Here is a 21,393-nt window from a genome sequence, read left to right on the forward strand (position 1 = left end):
GCGGGCCACCCCCGCCGCGCCGGCCTGGGCTCGGGCTGCCACCGCCGCCGCAGCCGCCACCGGAGCGGGAGCCCGACCGCGCTGGGCTGGGCTGGGCTGGGGGGGTGCCGGGCGCAGGGGCGGGCGCGCGGGGGAAGACGCACGGGCGGGCTCGGCTCTCCCGGGGAGCGGCCCGGGACTGCACCCGGACGGGCGCCTCCCCGCTCCGCGCTGCCCTCGGCCTCACCCCGGGCCCGGGCGGATGAGCCGCGCGCCTGGGGGACATGGAAGCGCTGACGCTGTGGCTTCTCCCCTGGATATGCCAGTGCGTGTCGGTGCGGGCCGACTCCATCATCCACATCGGTGAGAGCGCCGGGCCGCCGGGCATCAATTGGGCGGGGGCCTCGGCAGCGCAGGGGGTGCGCGGCGTCCAAACTTGGCGGTTCCCGGGGTCCGAGGGGTTCGGCCGGCGGTGCGCCACCGAAGGGCCGCGCCGCGTTCCCGCGGGCCCCTCGCCGCTCCCCGGGGCTCCGGTCCCCGCGCGGGGCCCCGCGGCCTCTGCCAACATTTAGGGCCGCGGCTGCGGGAAACCCGGTGCTGGACACGCGCCCAGACCCTCGCCCCTGGCGGAGCCGTCGGTGGGCTCTGACCAGCCCTTCGGCGCAGCTCCGAGCAGCGGGGAGCAGGGGGAGGACGCGGCCCGGGGTCTCGCCAAGTTGGCAGGGCAGAATCCAAAGAGGCCCAACCGGAACCGTGTGTTGTGGGTGGGTGGGTGGGTGTCGTCAGCGTGTGTCCCCGTGTGTGCTCCTGGCACCGCGTTGGTGTCACTGCCGGAGGACGTCGGGGTGTGTGGGGCCATCCGCGCCCGGGTTGGTGAGGGCACAGCTGCCCGTCAGCCTGTTAGAGTGGACAGTGTTTGCCTGTTTCCGTGTGTCAGTGTTTCTCTCGGTGTATATGTGGGTGTGTGTGTATCTGGCTGTTGGGAGTGCAGCCCAGTCCTGGCCAGCCCCAGAGTTTCCCGTGGTCCAAGTCTTGGGGGCCGGCGACCGTCCGGGTGGTGGGAGCTGAGCGAAGAAGAGCGTAGGCGGCCGCGGAGGTGGCGGCGGTGGGGAGTGTGCGCGCCGAGCGGGAAGAGATGGATGGAGGGAGAGAACCGGTAGAGGAGACGAGAGAGTGGGGAGGAGGAGGGGCAGACGGGGGAGTGTGTGGGAGTTGGTAGCAGCATGAGGAGAATCCCAGGAAGTTGGGCTGGGCGGGGGGCTGACAGCGGTTGATTTGGGTGAGCCCCTCTGCAGTCGCCTTTCCGGAAGTTGGGGAAGATCAGAGAGCACAGAGAAACTGGGGTTCGGAGGTGTTGGACAGGCTGGGTTGGTGGGACAGGTGGGGTGGGGCAGGGGTTTGGGGGCGGGGAGAGGCTAGGCCTGGGTTTGGTGAGCTGCATCACTCCCTTGCCCTCCCCTCCCCCGCCAGGGCCCAGGATCAAACCAGCTTCCCCTGGGGAGTGAGTGTGGGTGGGTGGGGGCTCGGGTCTCGTGGTCAGCATTGGGGCTCTGGGTGAATCGTAGAACTGGGCCTCCCTCCCCCGGCCCATCCGCCAGCTCCGGGAGCATCATTGGGTCCAGACTGGGGCCAGGGGCACCCTGGGACCTGGCGAGGGCGGGAGACCCCAGGGTTGCCAGGCTGCAGGGCCAGAGGGGGATCTGAAGCTCAGGGTGGGCCAAGGCGGTGCTAAGCGGGGAAAAGTGGCGCAGGAGGAGCTCCTGGCACTCCTGGAAGGCGGCTTCAAGATCAGATCCTTCTGCGCTTCTGGGCTCTGCTGGGTCGGAAGGCAGGGAGGGGGTCCAGGGGTCAGTCCCCTCCCCTCAACATTGAAGCACGAAGAAGTGGGGAGGGGTGGAGAGCAGAAGGCGAGCCCAGGGGCCAGGCTGGGACCGAAATGCTGGTTGTCTAGCGCCCCTGAGAAAAGAAGCCCCCTGGTGCAGTGAAGCTCCCTGGACCTGCTCGGGCAGAAGGGACTGTGGGGCAGAAGGAAGTCATCATTCCACTTTGGGATTGGGGCAGGGGACACTGCCCTGCGGGGGAACTTTCTGGCTCCTGGGGACTCATGGGCTGTGCCAGGGCATGTGTGCTGCCCGAGGCCACTCTAGCTTAGCTCAGTCACTTGTGTGGGGCATGGCTGGGTCATGAGGTGGCTGGTTGTGAGACATGTGTGTGCCCTGGGTGGCAGCATGTGCTGTGTGCCTGTGTAACTCATGCCAAATGTGTGCACGTGTGCGCGGTCTGAAGGGGGCATCCTGTGCTGGTTGACTGCTGGCAGCCAGTCCAGAACTCTCAGCACCCGACCCAGACTGGAGTGGGGGAGGGGGAGAGCTCCTCTCGGGCCTGGTCTTGACCTCTGCTCTCCTCCAGGTGCCATCTTTGAGGAGAACGCGGCCAAGGACGACAGGGTGTTCCAGCTGGCCATCTCGGACCTGAGCCTCAACGATGACATCCTGCAGAGCGAGAAGATCACCTACTCCATCAAGGTCATCGAGGCCAACAACCCGTTCCAGGCCGTGCAGGAAGGTGAGTGGCCGCGGTGCCCAGGGCTGAATGGGCCGCGGCCGGCCTGTCTGTGCCGCGAGAGCCGCGGTCCCCAAGGGCTTGGCCGCGCCGAGCCTCCCGTGCGCCTGGCTCAGCTCTGCTCTGCGCGCTGGGCGGCGGGGAGCTGGCGAGCGCGGGGCTCCTTTCCCGCCGGGTGCGCCGCGCTGGCCGCGCAGGGGTGAGCGCATCTCCGGTGTGTGGTGGGCGTGTCTGCGTCCGTGCAGCTCTCCTGACCCCCGCGGGCCGTGGCTTCCCCGCTGGCGCCCGGGCCTTCGTCGGCCCCTCTCGGGAACGCATCCCGTTCGAGCCCCGCGGCCCCCGGGCCTTGGCCCTGCGTTTCGCGGCCGTGCTCCTCCGCCGGGTTTGGAGGAGCCAGTTTCCCAGCTCCGGCGACTGTCGCCGCCTGGGCCGGAGGTGGGCGCTGTTCGACCGGGAAAGGAGTGGAGATGGGCCCGGCCTGGCTGCAGGTGGATCCTGGCCTGCCCTGCGCTGGGCCGGGCCGCCGTGGGCCACGCCTCTGCCTCGAGCGGGCGTGGGGGCGGGGCCAGTGCGCCCGGAAATAGACGGGGGGAGGGGGAGGCGTTTGCTGTTGCCTCCAGTCTAGGCGCTGGCTTCTTTCTGCCACCTGGCTCTGGGCTCTGGAACCTGGGTTCCTCTCCATGGTACCCACTTCCCGGGCTGGGCCCGAGGCTCCTTCCGCCTTGCTGCCTGCTCAGCTCGGGTCCCCTGTCCTTTCCCCGCCTCCCTTCTCGTGTCCGTGGACCAGACTCTGAGGCCCGAGTGCTGAGCGTTGAGGCTCAGCTGGGGCCCAGCGCAGTGGGTCTAAGGAGGAGGTGGGTAGGTGAGGGCAGGTTCCAGCCCCCCCCCATGCCATGGGTTATAGTTCGGCTGCTGGTTTCTGGGGTACCTGCAACGACAGGGTGGCAGTGAGGTGTGGTCTGGGTCCAGAAGGTGGGAGCTCCTGCTAGGGAGAGCTTTATGCTGGGGGGGGGGGGTTGGTCATTCTGGGGTCAGCAGCGAGGGAAAGCCCAGCTCTGGGGCCTGCAGGTCCAAGTATGTCTTCAGTGGTTATGTAAGGCCAGAGTTCTGAGTGTGTGCGGGTGAGGCTGGTGTTACTTATTATGGGAACGGCCGCGTCCAGCCTTGGCAGACGTCCACAGTCAAATGTCCACGGAGGTTGGGGAGGAGGGGGGAGAATCCCTGTCCTTGGCGTCCTGTCCCACCAGCAGTCCCTGCCCCGCAGTCCCTACTCCTGGATTTCTTTTGAGAGCCTTCATGAAAGTGGGCTCCAGCCTGGGGAGGGTGTGCTTTCTTAGGGAAGGGTGGAGATCTGGGTTGTCACAGGCTTTTCCAGTTACAGGGCAGGGTTTTCAAAGAGCCCCTGCTCCCCAGATACTGCGCACACACACCTGTCTCTGTGCACCTTCATTAGGGTTGTTTTGTGCTGGAGAGCTGAGGACAGAGAGGGAGGCACATACCCCTGCACCCCGAGCTCAGGGCCGTGAGACCCCGCCTGTGTTCCATAGCTGCGGCTTGTTTGCCATTTGGGAAAAGCACCCTGCTGTTGCAGATGTGCTGAGTTTTATAAAGAGGGGTCCCACATCTGGACTTCCATAAAGTTTGATTTTTAACTGCTGTCAACTAATCAAACACTCTACCAACATTGTATAAGCCAAACAAATACCTATGGGGCACCCCGTCTTCATCCCCTGAAGCACTTGGTCCTGTAGACACAGGGCTTCCCCCACGGACTCTCCTGATGGAGACCTTGCTGTTTTGGGCCTCAGTTTCTCAACTCGTGTAACTGGAAACACATCTCGGTCTGCAAGCGTGGCCGGCTGACGTGGTCTCCTCTGGTGGGAGAGTGCGTGTGTGTGCACGCCCAGTCTCGCAGGTGGATTCCGATGGCTGACGCTGTCCGGGGAGAGGGGGACTGGCCAGGTTTGGCGGAGCGGCGGCTGCCCAGGGCGCGTGCAGGTTGAAGCTGCCGTGTGCTTTTCAACTGAGCTGTGTGGGCAGAGATGTGCCCTGTTGTCCCTCGTGGGGCTGGACGCTGATGGGGCGGCAGGAGGGGCCGCCCCTCAGCTGGGAGTAGAGAGCAGGGCTCAGAGGCTACTTTTCCGTGGCCTGGGGCTGGGCTGGGCGACTCAGCTTGCTGGTGTCTTTCCTTCTGTGCTCTGTGGGGTGCTGTCCAGCCTGTGGCCTGGACCGACTGGATGGCCATCTTATCCCTCTTTCTTGGGCCTGGATGTTCGCTGCAGCAGGACGTGGGTGGCAGACACAGTTTGGAGGGATAGGGAAGGACTTCTCGGGGTGGTGGAGGAAGAGACCAAGGGTGAAGGGGGCAAAAAGGACTGGGGTTTAGTCTCCATCATGGGCTGAAGAAGCTCCCGGGGATCCCCTGTGGACGGGGGCTGGAGCGAACCTGCCCCTGAGACCACCACACACGGATCAGAGCTTGATTGCTGGAGCCCAAGGGACACTCTCAGGTCCTGCTGGCCTCAGTGCAGTGGGACCCCGGGGAGTGCCAGCCCTGCCCGAGCTTCTGTGGCCGCGTCTGGGGAAAGGAACAGCCCTAGTCCCCGCCTCGCGGGACCCTGTGCGGGCTGAATGAGGGAGACGTGTGTTCGTGGGCTGTGGACGTCTGTGTGGTGGACGTTCGGAGAACACCAGATCCCTCTCCGGTCCTCGATCCAGCTGTGAATTCATCTCAGCTTCTCTGGAGGCTGTTGACATTTTCAGCGGCATCATTTCTTAAGCTAGAGAATATCTTGAGGGAGGACCCTCACTGACCTCTCCATCTTCAGCTCTTTCCTTAGCTTTCCCACCTCCGATGTTGAAAAAAAAAGCATCGCTACAATGAGCGTGAATTAATTTTAAAATGCAAGAAGCAAAAGGGTAGTGCCTGTGCCGTCTGTAACGTGGGTGCACTGGAAGACGTCGGGGGGCAGTTCATATTCGGGGAGATGAGATTCCCAACCTGCGGCTCACGCAGACCTTCCTCGCCCAGGTCCTGCCCGAGTCTCCGCCGGGGGCTCTGTAAGACTCGCAGTTAAAATGATGAAAACTGTAACTTCTGAAAAATGTGTTCATTTTTTTAAAAAATAATAAAATAAAGTACTTTTACATTGAAAGAAAAAGGAGAGACAGGACAGAATCATTCTGAATTCTCCCTCTGTTACTTCTTTCTCGTTTTCCTACTCTATTTAATAGATGCTGAGTTCCCCTTCTATTCAGGTCTAGATCCTGTTTTTTTCCACTTAACGTATCATCGACTTCTTCTGAAATCACTATGAAGTATTGGGAAACATTATTTTTAGTGGCTGCATATATTTTTCAATATTCAAAACAACTTGTATTTAAAAACACAGGAATCATTTATACTGACATGCTTACGTATTACTGAAGAAAATGAGAGACTTGGTCCTTTGATTTATACCTACAGCTTCGTCAGACTGATTTTTGTATAAAGTCCTTACAAACTACCTTTGAAGATAGTTGGTCAGTCTTTTTATGTTTATGTAAAAAAAAAAAAAAATGGATCACACTTAATGAAATGTGCATTTGATAAGGATTTCAAGTTAGCAAAAAACAGAAATGGTATTTAAATCTTTAAAAGGTTACATCGTAGACTTAGTTGGCGAAGTTCACATTAACAGAGTGTGAAAACTTGTCTTCCAAGTACTAGAAGAGATGCCGATTTCTTAAATAAGAAAATCTTACATTGTTTTAAAGTGCCTGTCCAGGAAAAGGTTCTGTAAATGCATAAACGTGACAAAGAGTTGCCTGAATTCCCCGCGCCCGGTATCACCTTTTACCCTGAGTGACAGACTGGAGTATGTGTTGTGCTGCGGAGACATGTCATCAGCGGAAATAGAACAATTTAGGGAAGAGGAAGAAAGAAGGAATGTACGGGAGGCAATACCCTTTAGTTCCAATAAGCGCCAGTGTGTTTTAGGAAGACAAGGTAAAAATCACCAAAGTGTGGCTCGGTGCTCGCAGAATGAAATGAAACTCGGCGAGCTTGTGGGTGGCCATCGGATGGTCTTGGTCACTTGGTGTTGGTGGCTCCCAGGTGGTCACCCTGCCCTCTCACGCCGGGCCGCCCTGTGGACGTCGGCCAGATGCTGTCTGTCCCTGAGCTTGGATGCCTCTAGCATTTTTCTCGGCTTCCCTTCAGAGGTTCCAGTGCGCCCCGTCCTCGCAGCCCCCTGCAGACCCGCCGGGCCTGGGAGCAGCTCTGCTGGGTCCCCGGGAGGTGCAGCTAGGGCTCCCGGTGGCCGCTGGTGCCGTCCGAGATGCCTGTAGGCCCCCTGCCCTCATCCCATTCCCTCGGCTGGACTACTCTTCTCTTAATGTTGAAACAAACTTTGCCACAGCATTTTTACTTGGTTAAAAACATAAATTCGCCCTGGCCAGTGTCGCTTGATTGGAGCATTGTCCCTGGAGGGCAAGGTCGTGGGTTCGATTCCCAGTCAGGGCACACACCTAGGTCGTGGTTTCGATCCCGGGTCAGGGCATGTGCGGGAGGCAACAGGTTGATGTAGCTCTCCCATCGATGTCTCTCTCTCTTTCTCTTTCCTTTGCTCCCTCTCTAAAAAATCAATTTTAAAAAGCCCATTAATTGATTAGTTTCCAGTTCTGCAAGTCAGAAGGACATGGTCTGTCTCACTGGCCTGAAGCCAAGGTGTCAGCAGTGAGGACGCCCCCTGGAGGCTGGGGGAGGGGATCCTGCCTCTTGCCGTCCAGCTCCCAGAGGCTGCCCGCCTCCCTCAGCCCCTCACTCCCTTCCCCATCTCCCAGCCAGTGCTGCTGGGTCCTTCTCATCGCCTGTCACCGTGGGTCTAGAGACCCGCATGTCCTTCTTGCTGCCGTGGGGACCGTGGCCCCTTCCTGTGCAGAGCGGCATGTGGGGGCCACTCCCTAGGTGTGACGTGGCACGCAGAGCCCCGCCTTCTGAAGGCAGACAGGCTGTCTCCACGCCCTCGGGGACACAGGTCGGTCCCGCCTTGTCTCCCCAGCGTGATATTCCCTCTTCTCTTGGCCTCACTGTCCAGAAAAGGCCTCTCCTGAACCCTGGGGCATCCGTCCCACTCCCGGCCCAGCCGGGACCCTGCACGCGCCTCTGGCCTGGGCGGGCGGGGGGCGCCTGTCTGTCCCTGCCCGGTGGCTCCCTTTCGTGGTTCTGTGTCAGGCGGGACAGACTGAGTTATGCTGGAGGAACCAGCAGCCCCCGGATCTCAGGAGCTTTAACGGGACACAGATTCTTCTCTTGCCCGGCCGGTGTGGCTCGGTGGTTGAGCGTCGACCCTGCACCAGAGGTCACTGGTTCGATTCCCGGTCAGGACACATGCCCAGGTGGTGGGCCTGATCCCCAGTGGGGGGTGTGCAGGAGGCGCCAGTCGATGTTCTCTCTCATCGATGTTTCTATCTCTCTCCTCTCCCTTCCTCTCTCTCTAAAACTAATAAAGAGGAAAAAAAAAGTCTTCTCTTGCCTGGCCGTGTGCTCTTTCATTGTGGGCCAGCTTAGCCCTCGGCCCACCACGGTCACTCGGGAGAGCTCTGGGGGACGCAGTCTGGACCTGAGGTCACCGCAGCGCGAAGCTCGTCGGCTGGACTCGTCCTGTGTCCCCGCCAGGCACACGGACCCCAGAGCACAGTCCCACAGGTGCCTGAAAAGGAGGCGGGTGTTTGCTGACTGACGGTGCCTACTGCCCCACCCACGCACAGCAGCCCTCCTGTTTCCCGGGCGACTCCTGGAAACACCAACAGCAGAGAAACAACCCGTTGTACGCAGTCTTAGCTGGTGGAGCCTTGTGGGGTGGAACCCATGGCTCGTGTGGCTCTCCCTCTGCCCCGAAGCCGGGCCGTCTCTCGCTGGGTGGGAGGGGTGGTGGGAGGGCAGGAAGCCTGCTCTCCGCCCAGCTGGGCTCACCTGTACTGGTCCTGCCAGGCCTGTCCTCTGAAATGGGGCCCGCAGGCCCGGCTCCCAGTCGACGTGGGCTGCGTGCCCCTAAGTGATGAGGTGGAGGTTGGCATCCAGGCCTGCCCACTGCCAGGGCAGCCAGTGGGCCCCCACAGCCATCAGCCGGCTCGTGCGGCCCTGCCCTCTGTCCCCCGTCCCTCGCCCCCGTCCCTCCTCGCCCCCTCTTCCTGCACAGTAGCTCCCTCCTCCCTCACAGCGCTGGGCAGGGCAGGCTCGTTTCTCCGCCGCGGGCTCTTGGGGGTCTGGCCTCGTGGACAAGCCTGGAACCTGACACGCACTGGGTCCGTGTCCACTGTCCCATCAGCTGGGTGCTCGTGTCCTTCCCCCCAGCCGGTAAACAGCCAGTGTTCTGGCCCTTGGCCGTGGGTTGGAGAGAAAGAGACCCAGGGTTCTCCAGGCCGGAAGCCCAGGGCGGGAGCTGCCAGGGGCCGGGATGGCCCCTCCCGTGTGTTTCTGGGCCAAGCCCTGAGTGGGGCAGGCACCAGGGGTGAAGCCAGGGCTGCCCGTGGGGCCCAGGCTGTGTCTCCTCTTCCAGCCAGAGGGGTTCATGCAGGCTCCAGGGGCTGGCCCCGTCTACCCAGGGTCCTTCCCTCATCAGCCCTTCCGAAGACCCAGGCAGAAGCAGCCCAACAACAGGCTCCACCTCTGCCCCCTGGCGCCTGCCCCCTGCCGGAGCTCGGCTGCCCTCCCTCCCTCCCTCCCTCCCTCCGCACCAGGGTGGGCGTGGTGCTCAGGACTTGGGGCAGAGACAAGTGCTGCTGTCACTCACAGACTGGGATCCCTCCCGCTCTGCTCTGGACTCTGGGCAGCCACCTCGGCGTCCTCCTGGGAAGGGGGAGTGACCGCGCAGGGGCAGGTGGGGTCAGTTAAGGAAATGCACCGAGCTGAGGGCGAAGCCCAGAGTGGGGCATGGTTGTCCCATGACCAGCCTGAGGGGCCCAAAGGGCGCTTGGTCTCCTGCCCTTCCTGACCTGGGCTGGGCGGCCCCTCGGGCCCCTGCACCGCTAGGGCTGCTGGGAGTTGAGTGGAGACTCTGGAAGTGCCCTGGAAAGTGGGGAGGAGGCTGGTGATTCCCCTGGAGGCTGCCTGGTGCGTCTGCGTGGGCTGGGTCTGGGGAGCCTGCTGATGGCGCTGTGCAGAGTCGCGGTCCTGCTGTTCTGGGTGCGCAGGGGCTGAAGTGCGGGCAGCGTGGGCCAGCCCCTGGAGCCTGCCACAGGGCGAGCCCACGTGGCTGTTTGGTGGGAAGGGGTCAAGCAGGTCTGGGATCCAGTCTCAGCTGTGTGACCGATTGGCTGCGAGGTCACTCACCCTGTCCTCCAGGCCTCGGTCTCCACGCCTGCGCAGTGGGGATGGGCCTACACAGCGCTGTGTGTCCGGCAAGAGGAAGGCTGCTCGCCAGCTGCAGTCCGCTGGGCGCCCAGCAGGGGGTGTGCAGCCCCTGCGGGGATTAAGGATGTGGTGGGCCCATAATGTGCTTGGTCAGCCATTGTCCTCCCTGTGTCCTGGCCACCTTTTGTTTCATCTTCCAGGGTCCCTGCCAAGGGTACATGACACCCTTGTGCTCCCAACTCCCAGGGAAGGGCAGAGACCCCATCCCGCCCCGCCTCACCCCTAGAGGTAGCTCTTGGCTCAGCCCATCTGTGTGCTGGCCCGGGCACAGCCTGGGCCCACACTCAGCCTCCGCCTGGCCTGGCCTGGCCTGGCCGGCTGGCTCTGCGCCCCCCGTTCCCCACGCAGCTCTGTGCGAGGTGGAGCCCAGAGGCCTTGCTTTGGCTCTGCGCCCACACTGGGGCTGGGGGCTTCCTCTCTCCCTTCATCTGAGCCCCCAGAAGCAGGAGAGAGAGGGAGGCAGGAGGGGCTCCCCCGGGGGGCCTGGCTGGCTGCCTGACCGTGTCTCAGTGGTGCTCGGTAGAGGGGCTAGCGCCAGCACTGAGGTGGCCCTGCCTTGGCGTCGAGGGTCCTTGCTCCTTTGCTGTCATGGCTGCAGACATGGGCTACGGCTCCGCAGCTCTAGGTGGCTCCCAGGACTCCACGCAAATCCTGTGGGCTCCCAGTCTGGGCCTGGAGCTCTGAAGGGGAGTCTTTCCCTGTCAGGGAGCCCAGGCTGGAGCCTCAGCTTAGGGGTGGCTCAGGTCTTCTCCTGTGTACTGAGAGAGGCTTTGGGGAACGGAGGCATAACCCAGCACCGAGCCAGGGCTGCACCGGGTACCTCCAGCCAGCGTTTCTCCAGGGCTGGCAGGCAGGGTGGCCATGCCTCTGGGGGAGCATGGTGTGGTGGGCAGTGCTGAGGAGGGGGCTCTCTGGGAGGCTGGGTCAGGTCTTTAGCATTCCATGGGATCTAGGCAAAGATCTCTTGCCCTGTGTATGCATGTGCATGTGCAAATGTATGTGTATGTATGTATGTGGGTGTGTGAGCGTGCACATAGGTGCGCATACATGTGTGTGCGCATGTGAGTGTATGTGTGTGTATATGCATGTGTGTGAGTGTGCATGTATGTGTGCACTGTGCACGCATGAGTATGTGTGCATGTATGTATGTGGGCGTGTGAGTGTGCACATAGGTGTGCGTGCATGTGTGTATGTGTGTATGTGTGCATTGTGCATGCGTGTGTATGCATGTGTGTGTGAGTGCATGTAGGTGTGCATTGTGCATGCATGTGTGTGCATGTGTGCATGTGAGTGCATGCATGTATGCACGAGTGTGTGCGTGTGTGTGTGTGAGGGGGTGTGCATGTGGTGCCGATACCCATGTTGCCAAAGACCTGGTAGTGTGGCTGCTGCTCGGAGCCCCTCGGGTCCTTTCCCTCTTGGTCCTCCTGGACTCCCTTCGGGCCTCAGTTCAGATGTGCTGTCCCCAGGATGCCCCCGGGCCCGGAGGAGGCCGGCCCTGCCTGTGTTCCCATCGCCCTGCTGTTTGGGGATGCGTCCTGGAGACTGGACCGCAGGGAGGGAGGGCCTCGGTCTCTTGTGCTTGTCGTATCCTTAGCACTGAGACAGGGCAGGGCAGGGGGCACTCAGATGTCATTTCACCTCACTCCTGGGGGACATCCCTGGACCCAGATGGGGGTCCTGACTCTCATCCCCATGAAATGGTCATTGTGGTGGAGGCCACTCACCTTGGCCAAGGTCAGGAGGGGCTGTGGGCAGTGGCCTGAGCCCTTCCTCATTGTTGGCATCCCCTTTGGCACCTTGGCATTGTGTTAGTGGGGTGAGGGTGGGAGCCAGTCTGCTTGTGCACCCCAGGGAGTGGCTTTCTTGGGGTCCCAGCCATGTGGGTTAGCAGGATCACAGGGTCCTGGTGTCCAGAGCTGGCGGTGATACGGTTGGGCACCCACCCAAATTCATGTGTTGGAGCCACACCCCCACTGTGATGGTATCTGGAAGGGAAACCTTTGGTTGGTGATTCGGTGTAGATGAGGTCCTGAGGGGGGTCTTCATGGTGGGATTAGTTACAAGGAGAGACCAGAGAGCCTCTCTCTCTCCGCGTGTGAGAGGTGGTGGTCTGCAAGCCGGGAAGAGAGACCTGAGGAACCGAATCAGCCAGCCCTTGAGCTGGGATTTCCCAGCATCCAGACTGGGAAAAAGAAATGCCTGTTGTTGAAAGAACCAATCTATGGTATTTGGTTGTAGCAGCCTGAGCTAAGACGGGGGGGGGGGGGGGTTACCCCCATCCAGATGGAGTGGAGAACTGACTGAGGGGGCGGAGCCAGCCCGCGGGTCAGCAAAGGAAGAAGGTGGTGGGCTGGGCAGCCCTGGTTCTGCTGAGGTCCTGGTGAAGAAGGCCTGTTACAAAGCAGAGCATCTGGTGATTCCCGGGGTCCGGCGATACCTTGTGCCCAGGGCTGGGTGTGCAGCATGGCCGGACCACCCCGGGCGGCTGGGGGTTATGCAGGGAGCCACGCTCAGCGGGGATTGATTAGGAAGCAGAAGGGTTGGTGGCTCAGCCGGTGCTCTCCTAGTTCCTCCCTGGCCTCCTGGTATCCACGCAGCCCTCCCTTTTTCCGTGGTCTTGTTCCCGTCCTCCTACCTCCGCTGCTGTCTCCCCAGCTCCACCCTGGCCCCTGCAGTCACCCGCCTCTGTCCTCCTCTTCAGGCCACTGTCCACACAGCAGCTGGAGTGACCTGCAAAATTGATCCGAACACCTCTGTCTCCTGCTGAGACCCGAACCTTTGATTCCTAAGTGGTCCCTGCTGTGTTAGGAGTGAAACCCAGCGCTCTGGCCAGACCCTGCAGGCCCAAGCACCTCCGCAAGGGCTGACCTCGCCTGCCTCTGGGCCCCTCTGCTTCAGCCGCGTTGGCTTTCGTCCTGTTGTGCCAATAGACAAGCGTGCTGCTGCCCCAGGGCCTTTGCACATGCTGTTCCTGCTGTCTGGAAGGCGCCTAGCATGACAGCTCCTTTTCAGCCTTCAGCTGTGCCCCAGATATCACTTTCTTCGAGAGACTCCCCTTGGCTTCAAGGAGGGCCCCTCTTGTTCTCTATAAAAGCCCCATTTCCTTCTCTGCAGGCTTCCCTATCTGCAACTGTTATTCCTTTATTTCTGAGGAGCACCTGGTCCTCAGGGAATTAGCTCTTGTTTGCTGCCGAATTCCCAGAGCCATGCCCCGTGTGGGCTGGTCACGGCTGCTCAGTGGAAGTCCCTGGATGGACGACAGGGTGGACGGACACATGGAACCTCCGCACTGGAGAGTCCTGCCGGCTCACTGGGGTGCTGCCCTCATGTCCAGGACCACTCGGGCCCCTGACCTGTGGGGCCTGGAGGCTGGCTGCATTCACAGTGGCCTGTCCTGCCACCTGGAGCCCACATGGGCCGGCCCCTCCCGCCCGCCCCCGCTGCATTTGAAAGTCTTCCTGGCACTGCTGTGGGCAGTCGAAGGCTGGCCTGGAGGGGCAGCCACGTGCAGGACTTGCAGGCTCACTGGCCGGGCTCGGGCGGCCCCGGTTCAGAGGGCGTCTCTGCCTGAGCCGCTCTGTCGGGCTCAGGACCAGCAGCCTGGCCGCCCCTGGAGGCTCGAGGCGTGCCTGGGGGTGGGAGTAAGTTTTGGGGGGTGGGGGCACTCAGGGGAAGCAGAGCCTTCCCTGGGCCCAGGTGCTGGCTGTTGGAGACTGAGGGCTCTGGCTGCTCGGGTCCTGGGTGCGAGCTGTGAGCCAGGATCTGACTTCCGGCTTCGTCTGCACCTGGAGCCCCCCGTGGGCTCAGGGCCTGCTTCCCACGTGTGTAGCGGCGGGGGGGCACCTGGAGTCCCCCGTGGGCTCGGGGCCTGCCTCGCACGCGTGTAGCGGGGGCACCTGGAGTCCCCCGTGGGCTCGGGGCCTGTCTCCCACGTGTGTAGCGGGGGCGCTAGGGCCGGAGAAGGGCTCAGGGAGGAGGAGCCGCTGCAGGCCTGGAGCGGGGAGCCTGGCCACTCGGAGAGGCGGGCAGGGCGCTGCCTGGCATTCCCACCAGGGCCCCAGGGCTGCGGCGCCGCGTGCCAGGGGGTGGCTGGCACGGGCCACTGGCAGCTGAGGAAGCAGGAGCTAGAACCCCCGTGAGCAGGGGCTGCCGGGCTCTGAACCTCGTTGGTGTTAATGATCGAACCTCGTCAGGAGAAGCCCTCTGAGCAGGCTCGAGGGTCCGCCTGTGTCGGGACGGCTCCTGCCCGGAGAATGAGCCTCACTACAGGAGACACAGGTCTGACCAGCGCTGGCGAGAGCTCCGTCCTGGCCGCGCCTTAGGGCACCGCGCATCCACACACATGCCCCGTGCATGCCAGTGGGCCCACCAGCGCCTCCTGACGCCCACGTCTGGGCTCCTGGCTGCAGGATGGTCTGTGCTCAGCACTGGGGTCCTCGTGGTCTGGCCACGGCGGGCGTGCAGCTTGTCCCTGCTGTCCTCCCTATGCCAGCAGCTGGGCCTGGCCCCTCCCCCCCCGGTGCCCACCACCGGTGGCTGTGCCGCCGTCTCCCAGTCCCGTCCAGTTGGCTGTGGTCTCCAGGAGGCCTTCCCTGCCGCTTGGCGCCTCAGCTGGGCCTCGGCTCTTCTGCTGCCACTCTGTCCTGCGTGTCTCCCCCGCGTCCAGCCGGGCCTGTGCGGTCTGTGGATCCGCGCCCGTGAGCCCTGCGTCCCGGCGCTGAGGCCCACGCAGGATGAGCGCGATTAAGGGGCTGTCCGACCGCACCACGCACCGGTGAGCGCACACACGTGGGCACGCGTGCTTGTGTCCTGGTGAGCTCACAGACACACCTGCAGAGGGGCTGACACCACAGGGGCGCCAGGGTCCGTGGGGAGCCGGCCAGGCGCCTGCTGGGCCTGACCGAAGCACGGCACCCTGGGGTGTGTGTCCCCACTTTATAGGTGGCCACAAGCCCTTGGCCTCAGCGTCAGCCTCCACAAGGGGTGGGTCGTCCTTGCCCTCACACCCCCATTGTGGGCAGGGGTCTCTGCTCCGTTCTCCCAGATGGCCCACGTGTGGCCGCCCGAGAGCTCCGTCCAGGGTCCAGGGTCCAGGGGAGGGGGAGCCCTGGCTGGAGGCACAGCCCCGCCAGCCCAGGGGCCGGCCCCATCGGCGAGGGCCCCGCAGCCTCGCGGCCGTGTCTGCCCTGCTCTGAAGGGCTAATTGAACAGAAACCCCGCACACCCACCGAGGCACAGCCCTGGCCCTGCCTGATCTCGTGAAGAAGTCCCCTGACGGTCTCATTAGGCATTTGGCTGCTCGGAGAAGGTTAGCCCTGCCGGGGGTGGGGAGGCCCCCAGCTACACCCCCAAACACAGGCCCAGCAGAGGCGAGGCTGCGGTAGGTTCACCAGCTACCAGCTCTGACTTCATCGGTTACGGTTTGCTGCGCTTAATTGTTTTAAAATTATTAACTGCAGCTGGAGAGTGTTGGTGACAGGGGTCGAGGAAGACACGTGAGCCTCCTTACGGGGTGTGGGGTGCGCCGGGCTGAGAGGGTGCTTTCCAGCCCTGTCAAGACCGTTCTCTGGGGGAACCCTGGCGGGCCGTGTCCACAGGGAGGGCCCTCCTGGCTGGCCACCCTGCACGCTGTGGGGACAGAGCTCGGCGTGGCAGGGACAGACGCGGGCTGAGAATGCGCGTCACAGGAGAGTGGAGCCGGACCAGGGCGTGGGAGCACCTAGTCTGGTGGGAGCAACCAGAGGGGGCTTCCTGGAGGAGGGGACTCCTGAGCTGCATCTTTTTTTTTGTACGTGCCCTTAGCAGGAACCGAATCCGGGTCTCTCTGATCCACAGGCCAACACTCCAACCGCTGAGCCAAACCGGCCAGGGCTTTTTTTTTTTTTGAGCTGCGTCTGGATTGGGAAATGAGGGTTGGTCAGGTGAAGCAAAGGGGGAGGCTCTCCAGGTGGTGGAACAGCTTGAGCTAAGACTCCGGTGCGAGCTGGCAGAACCCATGAGCTGTCCAGGGCTGCTGGGCACAGAGGAGGGTGCTAACAGCCTGGCAAGGTCTGCGGGTCCGAGGGCTCCCTCTCTGTGGTCCTGGGGCCCGAGGCCCTAGGGTAGACCACAGAGGGGGCATCAGGGCCAGAGCCTTACACCAGGTCCAGGCTTGAAGCTGGGGAAGCCCAGGGGGCAGCCAGCTCCACCCGCGCCCTGCCCCTGAGGCCCACAGAAGGCGAGCCCGTGGGCAGGCATGGCGGAGATTTCTGTCCTCGGCTCTGCACCAGCTCCTCCTGGTCAGACTGCAATGCATACTTTGGCTGCACAAAGAGGGGCTCCTGTGTTTATGAACAGTCACTTAGTCTGTCCCCCGTCCTAGGCCCCTTGACTTTCCTTCCCCACTCCTGGGTCTGGAGTCCAGGGCAGAGGACAAGGAGGACCAGGCAGCGCTACCTCCGAGACAGGGCTTTCCAGAAAGGACCCTGTCACCTTGCCTGGCTCCGGAGCCTTGGCCACCAGATGCTCCGGACACCGAGCAGGGCTCCGAGCCGGGAGGGGTCTCGTCTTGTCAGTGACATGAAGCAGCGGAGTGGCGGTTCGTGTGTGTTTAACTCATAATTTTACAGTAATTAAAAAAACTCAAGATATTGGTTTTCTTTCCATTAGTGGGATGGTGGCAGGCAGTAAAGCTTACTGTCTTTTTATAATCAGATTTAAATTGTTTTAATTACACAGCCCATATTCTCCCAGAAACACACCATCTCTGTGAGTTAATGGGCTTTGAAATCTCTCTTTGTGGCATACACTGTAGATACGGATTTTTTTGTGTTAAATGATTTATTCTATATATGGAAATGCAGAAAATTAGCTCGGAGATAGCCTCAGATGACTGTTGGGAGGTTGTGTTGTGTTAGGAGAAGGTGAATAAATGTCTGTAGAAAACCGAGCCCCGACTCCTGGATGGGCGTCTGAGCATCTCCCCGTCTCCAGAACGAGGTTTACGGGCCCACGTGAGGCCCAGGCCGCTCTGACTGCGGTGGAGAGGACTTTCCCCTGCTGCGTGGATTTCTCTGTTGCTCTCTCAGCGAGGATATTAGAAAGAACATCGCCATTCATTCATTCATTCATTCATTCCCTGAGTACTGTGTGTTTGGCCTTGAACTTGGGGATATGCTGCAAGGAAAGCCATGATTTTTTTTTTTTTTATTAATTTATTTTTGTTATAGTTGTTTCTCCTTTTCCCCGCATTGACACCCTCTTCCCAGTCCCGCCTGCCCCCTCCCGCCCCCGTCCCCAGCATTGTTGTCTGTATCCATGGTTATACATACATGTGTATAAGTTCTTTGGTTTATCTCTTCCCATCCCCCTGCCCCCCTCTTCTGAGGTTTGTCAGCCTGAACCCTACTTCTATGTCTCTGGGTCTATTTTGTTCATCAGCTCATTTTGTTCATTATTTTCCACAAATAACTGAGATCATGTGATATTTGTCTTTCTCTGACTGGCTTAATTCGCTTTGCATAATACTCTCCAGCTCCCTCCACATCATCTCAAAGGATAAGAGATCCTTCTTTCTTACAGCTGCATAATGTTCCTTTGTGTATATGTACCACAGGTTTTTTATCCACTCATCTACTGATGGACACTTGGGCTGTTTCCAGATCTTAGCTACTGTAAATAGTGCTGCTATGAACATAGGGGTACATATATTCTTTCTGATTGGTGTTTCAGGATTCTTAGGATATATTCCTAGAAGTGGGATCACTGGGTCACATGGCAGATCAATTTTTAATTTTTTGAGGTGACACCATAGTGTTTTCCATAGTGGCTGCACCAGTCTGCATTCCCACCAGCAGTGTACTAGAGTTCCCTTTTCTCCACACCCTCGCCAACACTTGTTATTTGATGATTTGTTGATGGCGGCCATTCTGACAGGTGTGAGGTGATACCTCATTGTTGTTTTAATTTGCATCTCTCTGATGATTAGTGATGCTGAACATTTTTTCATGTCTCTTGGCCATTTGTATGTCCTGTTTGGACAGGTGTCTATTTAGATCCTTTACCCATTTTTTATTTGGGTTCTTTGTCTTCCTTTTGTTGAGTTGTATGAGCACTCTATATATTTTGGAAATTAACCCCTTATCTGATGTATCATTGACAATGATGGTCTCCCATACAGTGGGTTGCCTTTCCATTTTGATGGTTGTTTCTTTTGCTGTGCAGAAGCTTTTGAGTTTGATGTAGTTCCATGTGTTCATTTTTTTTCTTTGTTTCTGTTGCCTTTGGTGATGTATCAGTGAAAATTCTGCTACATATGATGTCTGAAATTTCATTGCCTACATTTTTTTTCTAGGATTTTTATGGATTCATGGGTCACATTTAAGTCTTTTATCCATTTTGAGTTTATTATTGTGTATGGTGTAAGTTGATGGTCTAGTTTCATTTTATTTTTGCATGTAGCTGTCCAATTTTCCCAACACCATATACTTAAGAGGCTGTCTTTACTCCACTGTATGCTCTTGCCACCTTTGTCAAATATTAATTGAGCATAATGTCTTAGGGCAATTTCTGGGTTCTCTGTTCTGTTCCATTGATTTATATGCCTGTTCTTGTGCCAGTACCAAGCTGTTTTGATTACTGTAGCTTTGTAGTATGACCTGATATCCGGTATTGTGATCCCACCTACTTTGTCCTTCTTTTTCAAGATTGCCGTGGCTATTTGGGGACGTTTTTGGTTCCATAGAAACTTCTGGAGTATGTGTTCTAGTTCTGTGAAGTATGTCATTGGTATTTTAATGGGGATTGTGTTGAAGCTATAGATTGGAAAATCATGATCTTTATCTCTGAACTGCTGTCCAGAGAAACAAACATTTATATGTCATATTTCCAAGTGAGACCTTTTCAGCAGATGGTGCTTCTGTAGATTAACTCCTGGGCAGGCACACCCGCCGCTGATGCCAACGCTGAGGAGGGTCCTGGCTGGAAAGTAGTGGGGCTCGCTGGGGCTTCCTGGAGGTGAGGTGGGCCAGGCCCAGTCTTCTGTTCTCCAGACCCACAGCCCCTCAGCCGAGCCCTCCCTGTTCTGTGCTGAGGGCCTGGCCCCATCTCAGCACCCACTTGGGTATCTGTGAGGGCCCAGCCTTGGTCAGTAGACCTCTTAAGTGGGTGGCGCTGCCCCAGGCAGGCCGTTGGAGTCGCCAGAAAAGATTCCTGGGTCCTGATGGCCATTGGCTGATGACTTGAGTGGTGTGTGTGTGTGTTGGGGGCGGGTGGGATTCAGCCTCCTTGGTTCCCTTGGCTGAGGCCTGAGGCACCGCAGGATCAGGACCTGGCTGACCGGAAGTGCTGTGTGACCTTTGTGAGTTGCAGCCTCTCTGTGCCCTTCGGTATAAGAGCAGTGTGACCCGGTCCTTCCCCAGCGCCCTCTTCTTGTCCCTGCTTCTGGAGCGCGTGGCCCTGGATTAGGAGCCCCTTCGGCTAAGGGTGCCTTACCGTGGCGTGGCCGAGGCATCTCCTGAAGGGCTCAGGACTGAGCTGCTGGGCAAGGCTGAGGCTCCGCTGCGCTCCCACCACCCTCCGGTGGGAAGGCCGAGCGACTGCTTTATAAGCTGTCCCAGCATAGAACCCCAAGCTCAGAGCCCTCTCCCCATGAGAGAACTTCCAGGATTAGTATCCTTAAATCTGGACCCCTCACTAGGCTCAGAAACCCTGGCAAAGCACCCGGGGCTCAGATCCCCAGGGCAAACTTCCAGAGTCCCCACCTCCAAATGGCCCCCCCAGTAGGCGGCACCTCAGCTCTCCAGCCTAGAGGCCTGCTTTGGAAGCTTCCGGGGCCAGAAGCTCTTAGCCACGCCCCCAGATGCCCATAGCCACGCCCCCTGCCCCCACACTCCCTTCTCCCGCTGTAGTGAGGTCAGGGGCAGGTACCCTTTGGAGTCCGCCTTTCTTGTTCCACGTTTTGTCCCCTGACGCTCATGACTGACTGGTAGTGGGGTGCTTGTTCCTGCTGTTCCCTGACTCACCCCGTGCGGGTCCTCGAGCTCCCTCTTGACCGGCTTGCTCACCTTGGCTGTGGGCTCCACTCCACCTCGTGACCCACGTCCCGGAGCCTCCTGACTGCAGGGGACAGCTCTCCCCCAAGTGCCTCCCCAGTCTCTGCTCAGAATGTCTCCACTGCCACCCTGTTCCCTGGGCCACTCCTTGGACTTCTCCGCGGGCCGCACCTCCTAGTGAGCCATCGGTCCAGATGACTGATGTTAGTTTGTCCGTTCCATCCCAGGTGGGAGCTCCAGGGGGCAGGGGCTGCTGTCTTTGGGTGCCCCAGCCCTGGCACCGTGTCTGGCACTCGGCGATGCCCTGTCTGGGCAGCTTGCAGAACGACCGAATGCTTCTGAGCCGGTCACCAGACTCTGGTGCAGGATGCTGTCCCGTGATCCCCTGAGAGTCCTCCCTCCTTCCTGAGGCCACCTCTGGTCTGCTGCCCTCCATTCTTCCTGGTTCCTCAGCGAGGTGTGACCGGCCTCATCACTGCCCATGGAGGTGCTCAGAGTGGCCATCCCCAAAGGCCGGCTGTAGGCCTCGCCCCAGAGGGAGCGCTTCCTCCCTCGTGTGCACCCTGGGCACGTTCTGCCCGCCTGGCCCAGCCTGGGTGCAGCGGGAACTACCCGCCCCTGGGGCAGCAGGTTAATGAAAACCCCCTGGAGCCAGCGCTGGCTAATTCCTGAATCTGTCCTCAAGGGCAGGCACTGTGCCCTGCGTGGGGCTCCATGGTGCCAGGGCCAAGCCTCTGCCAGACTCGTGTCTTCTTCTGTCCATACTTCTGCTTTCTCCTTCCCCCGCCTCCCCCCGCAGCTCCCCCAGGGTCTTTTCCGGAGGGCAGGATTTCGGGAAGGCTCCGGACCTCTGTTCACTTCGCAGTGTCTGGGCCAGGCCAGCCCTCCGTTGGGTGCTGGGGTGGGTGGTGGGTGGGCAGGTACCTGCTGCTCCCTATGTGACAGAGAGCGGCCTTGAGAGACTTTGGAGGCAGAGTGACCTTGAGTAACTTACTGGGGATAAACGCAGCACCTGCTACCAGGAATTAGTAGGTATGAAAGTGGAGACAGCAAGCTAGGAGGTGCTCACGGGGGGTGGCCACATTTCCATCTCCAGTGCACATCAGGGCACCTGCTGCGTGCTGAGCGCTCTGAGGAGTGCAGGGTCATTCCAGGACCTAGCTTCCACATCCCAGGGACGCCCCATGGGAGGGGAGAGGGGACGGGACAGGAGGGTACTGTGCTGGACAGAGTGGCGGCGGCAGAGGCAGGGCTGAAAGTGTACGTAGGAATAGTCCTGGGGCCAGCGGGGCCTCGAGGGTCCCTGGCAGGGAGCCCCTTTTGCTGGACTTTAAGGGTGGAGCTGAGCTTGATAGAGAAGGGCAGGTGTCTCCAGAGGGCTGACCCAGCTGTCCCCACTGTGCCGTTTACCTGACACCTCCC

The 21,393-nt window shown here is 60.0% G+C and overlaps 1 protein-coding gene across 1 annotated transcript in view; it reads left to right on the plus strand.

Annotated features, from left to right (window-relative positions):
• The first annotated feature begins 263 nt into the window (after positions 1 to 263).
• GRID1 (glutamate ionotropic receptor delta type subunit 1) overlaps positions 264 to 21,393 on the plus strand; it is a 635,026-nt gene continuing 613,896 nt past the window's right edge. The window contains exons 1-2 of the mRNA XM_036265264.1: positions 264 to 342; positions 2,389 to 2,544. Coding sequence (XP_036121157.1) covers positions 264 to 342; positions 2,389 to 2,544 — 235 coding nt within the window. The remainder of the gene's footprint in view (positions 343 to 2,388; positions 2,545 to 21,393) is intronic.

The sequence above is a fragment of the Molossus molossus genome, unplaced genomic scaffold (assembly GCF_014108415.1).
Source record: "Molossus molossus isolate mMolMol1 unplaced genomic scaffold, mMolMol1.p scaffold_m16_p_17, whole genome shotgun sequence".
NCBI classification, from domain to species: Eukaryota; Metazoa; Chordata; class Mammalia; order Chiroptera; family Molossidae; genus Molossus; species Molossus molossus.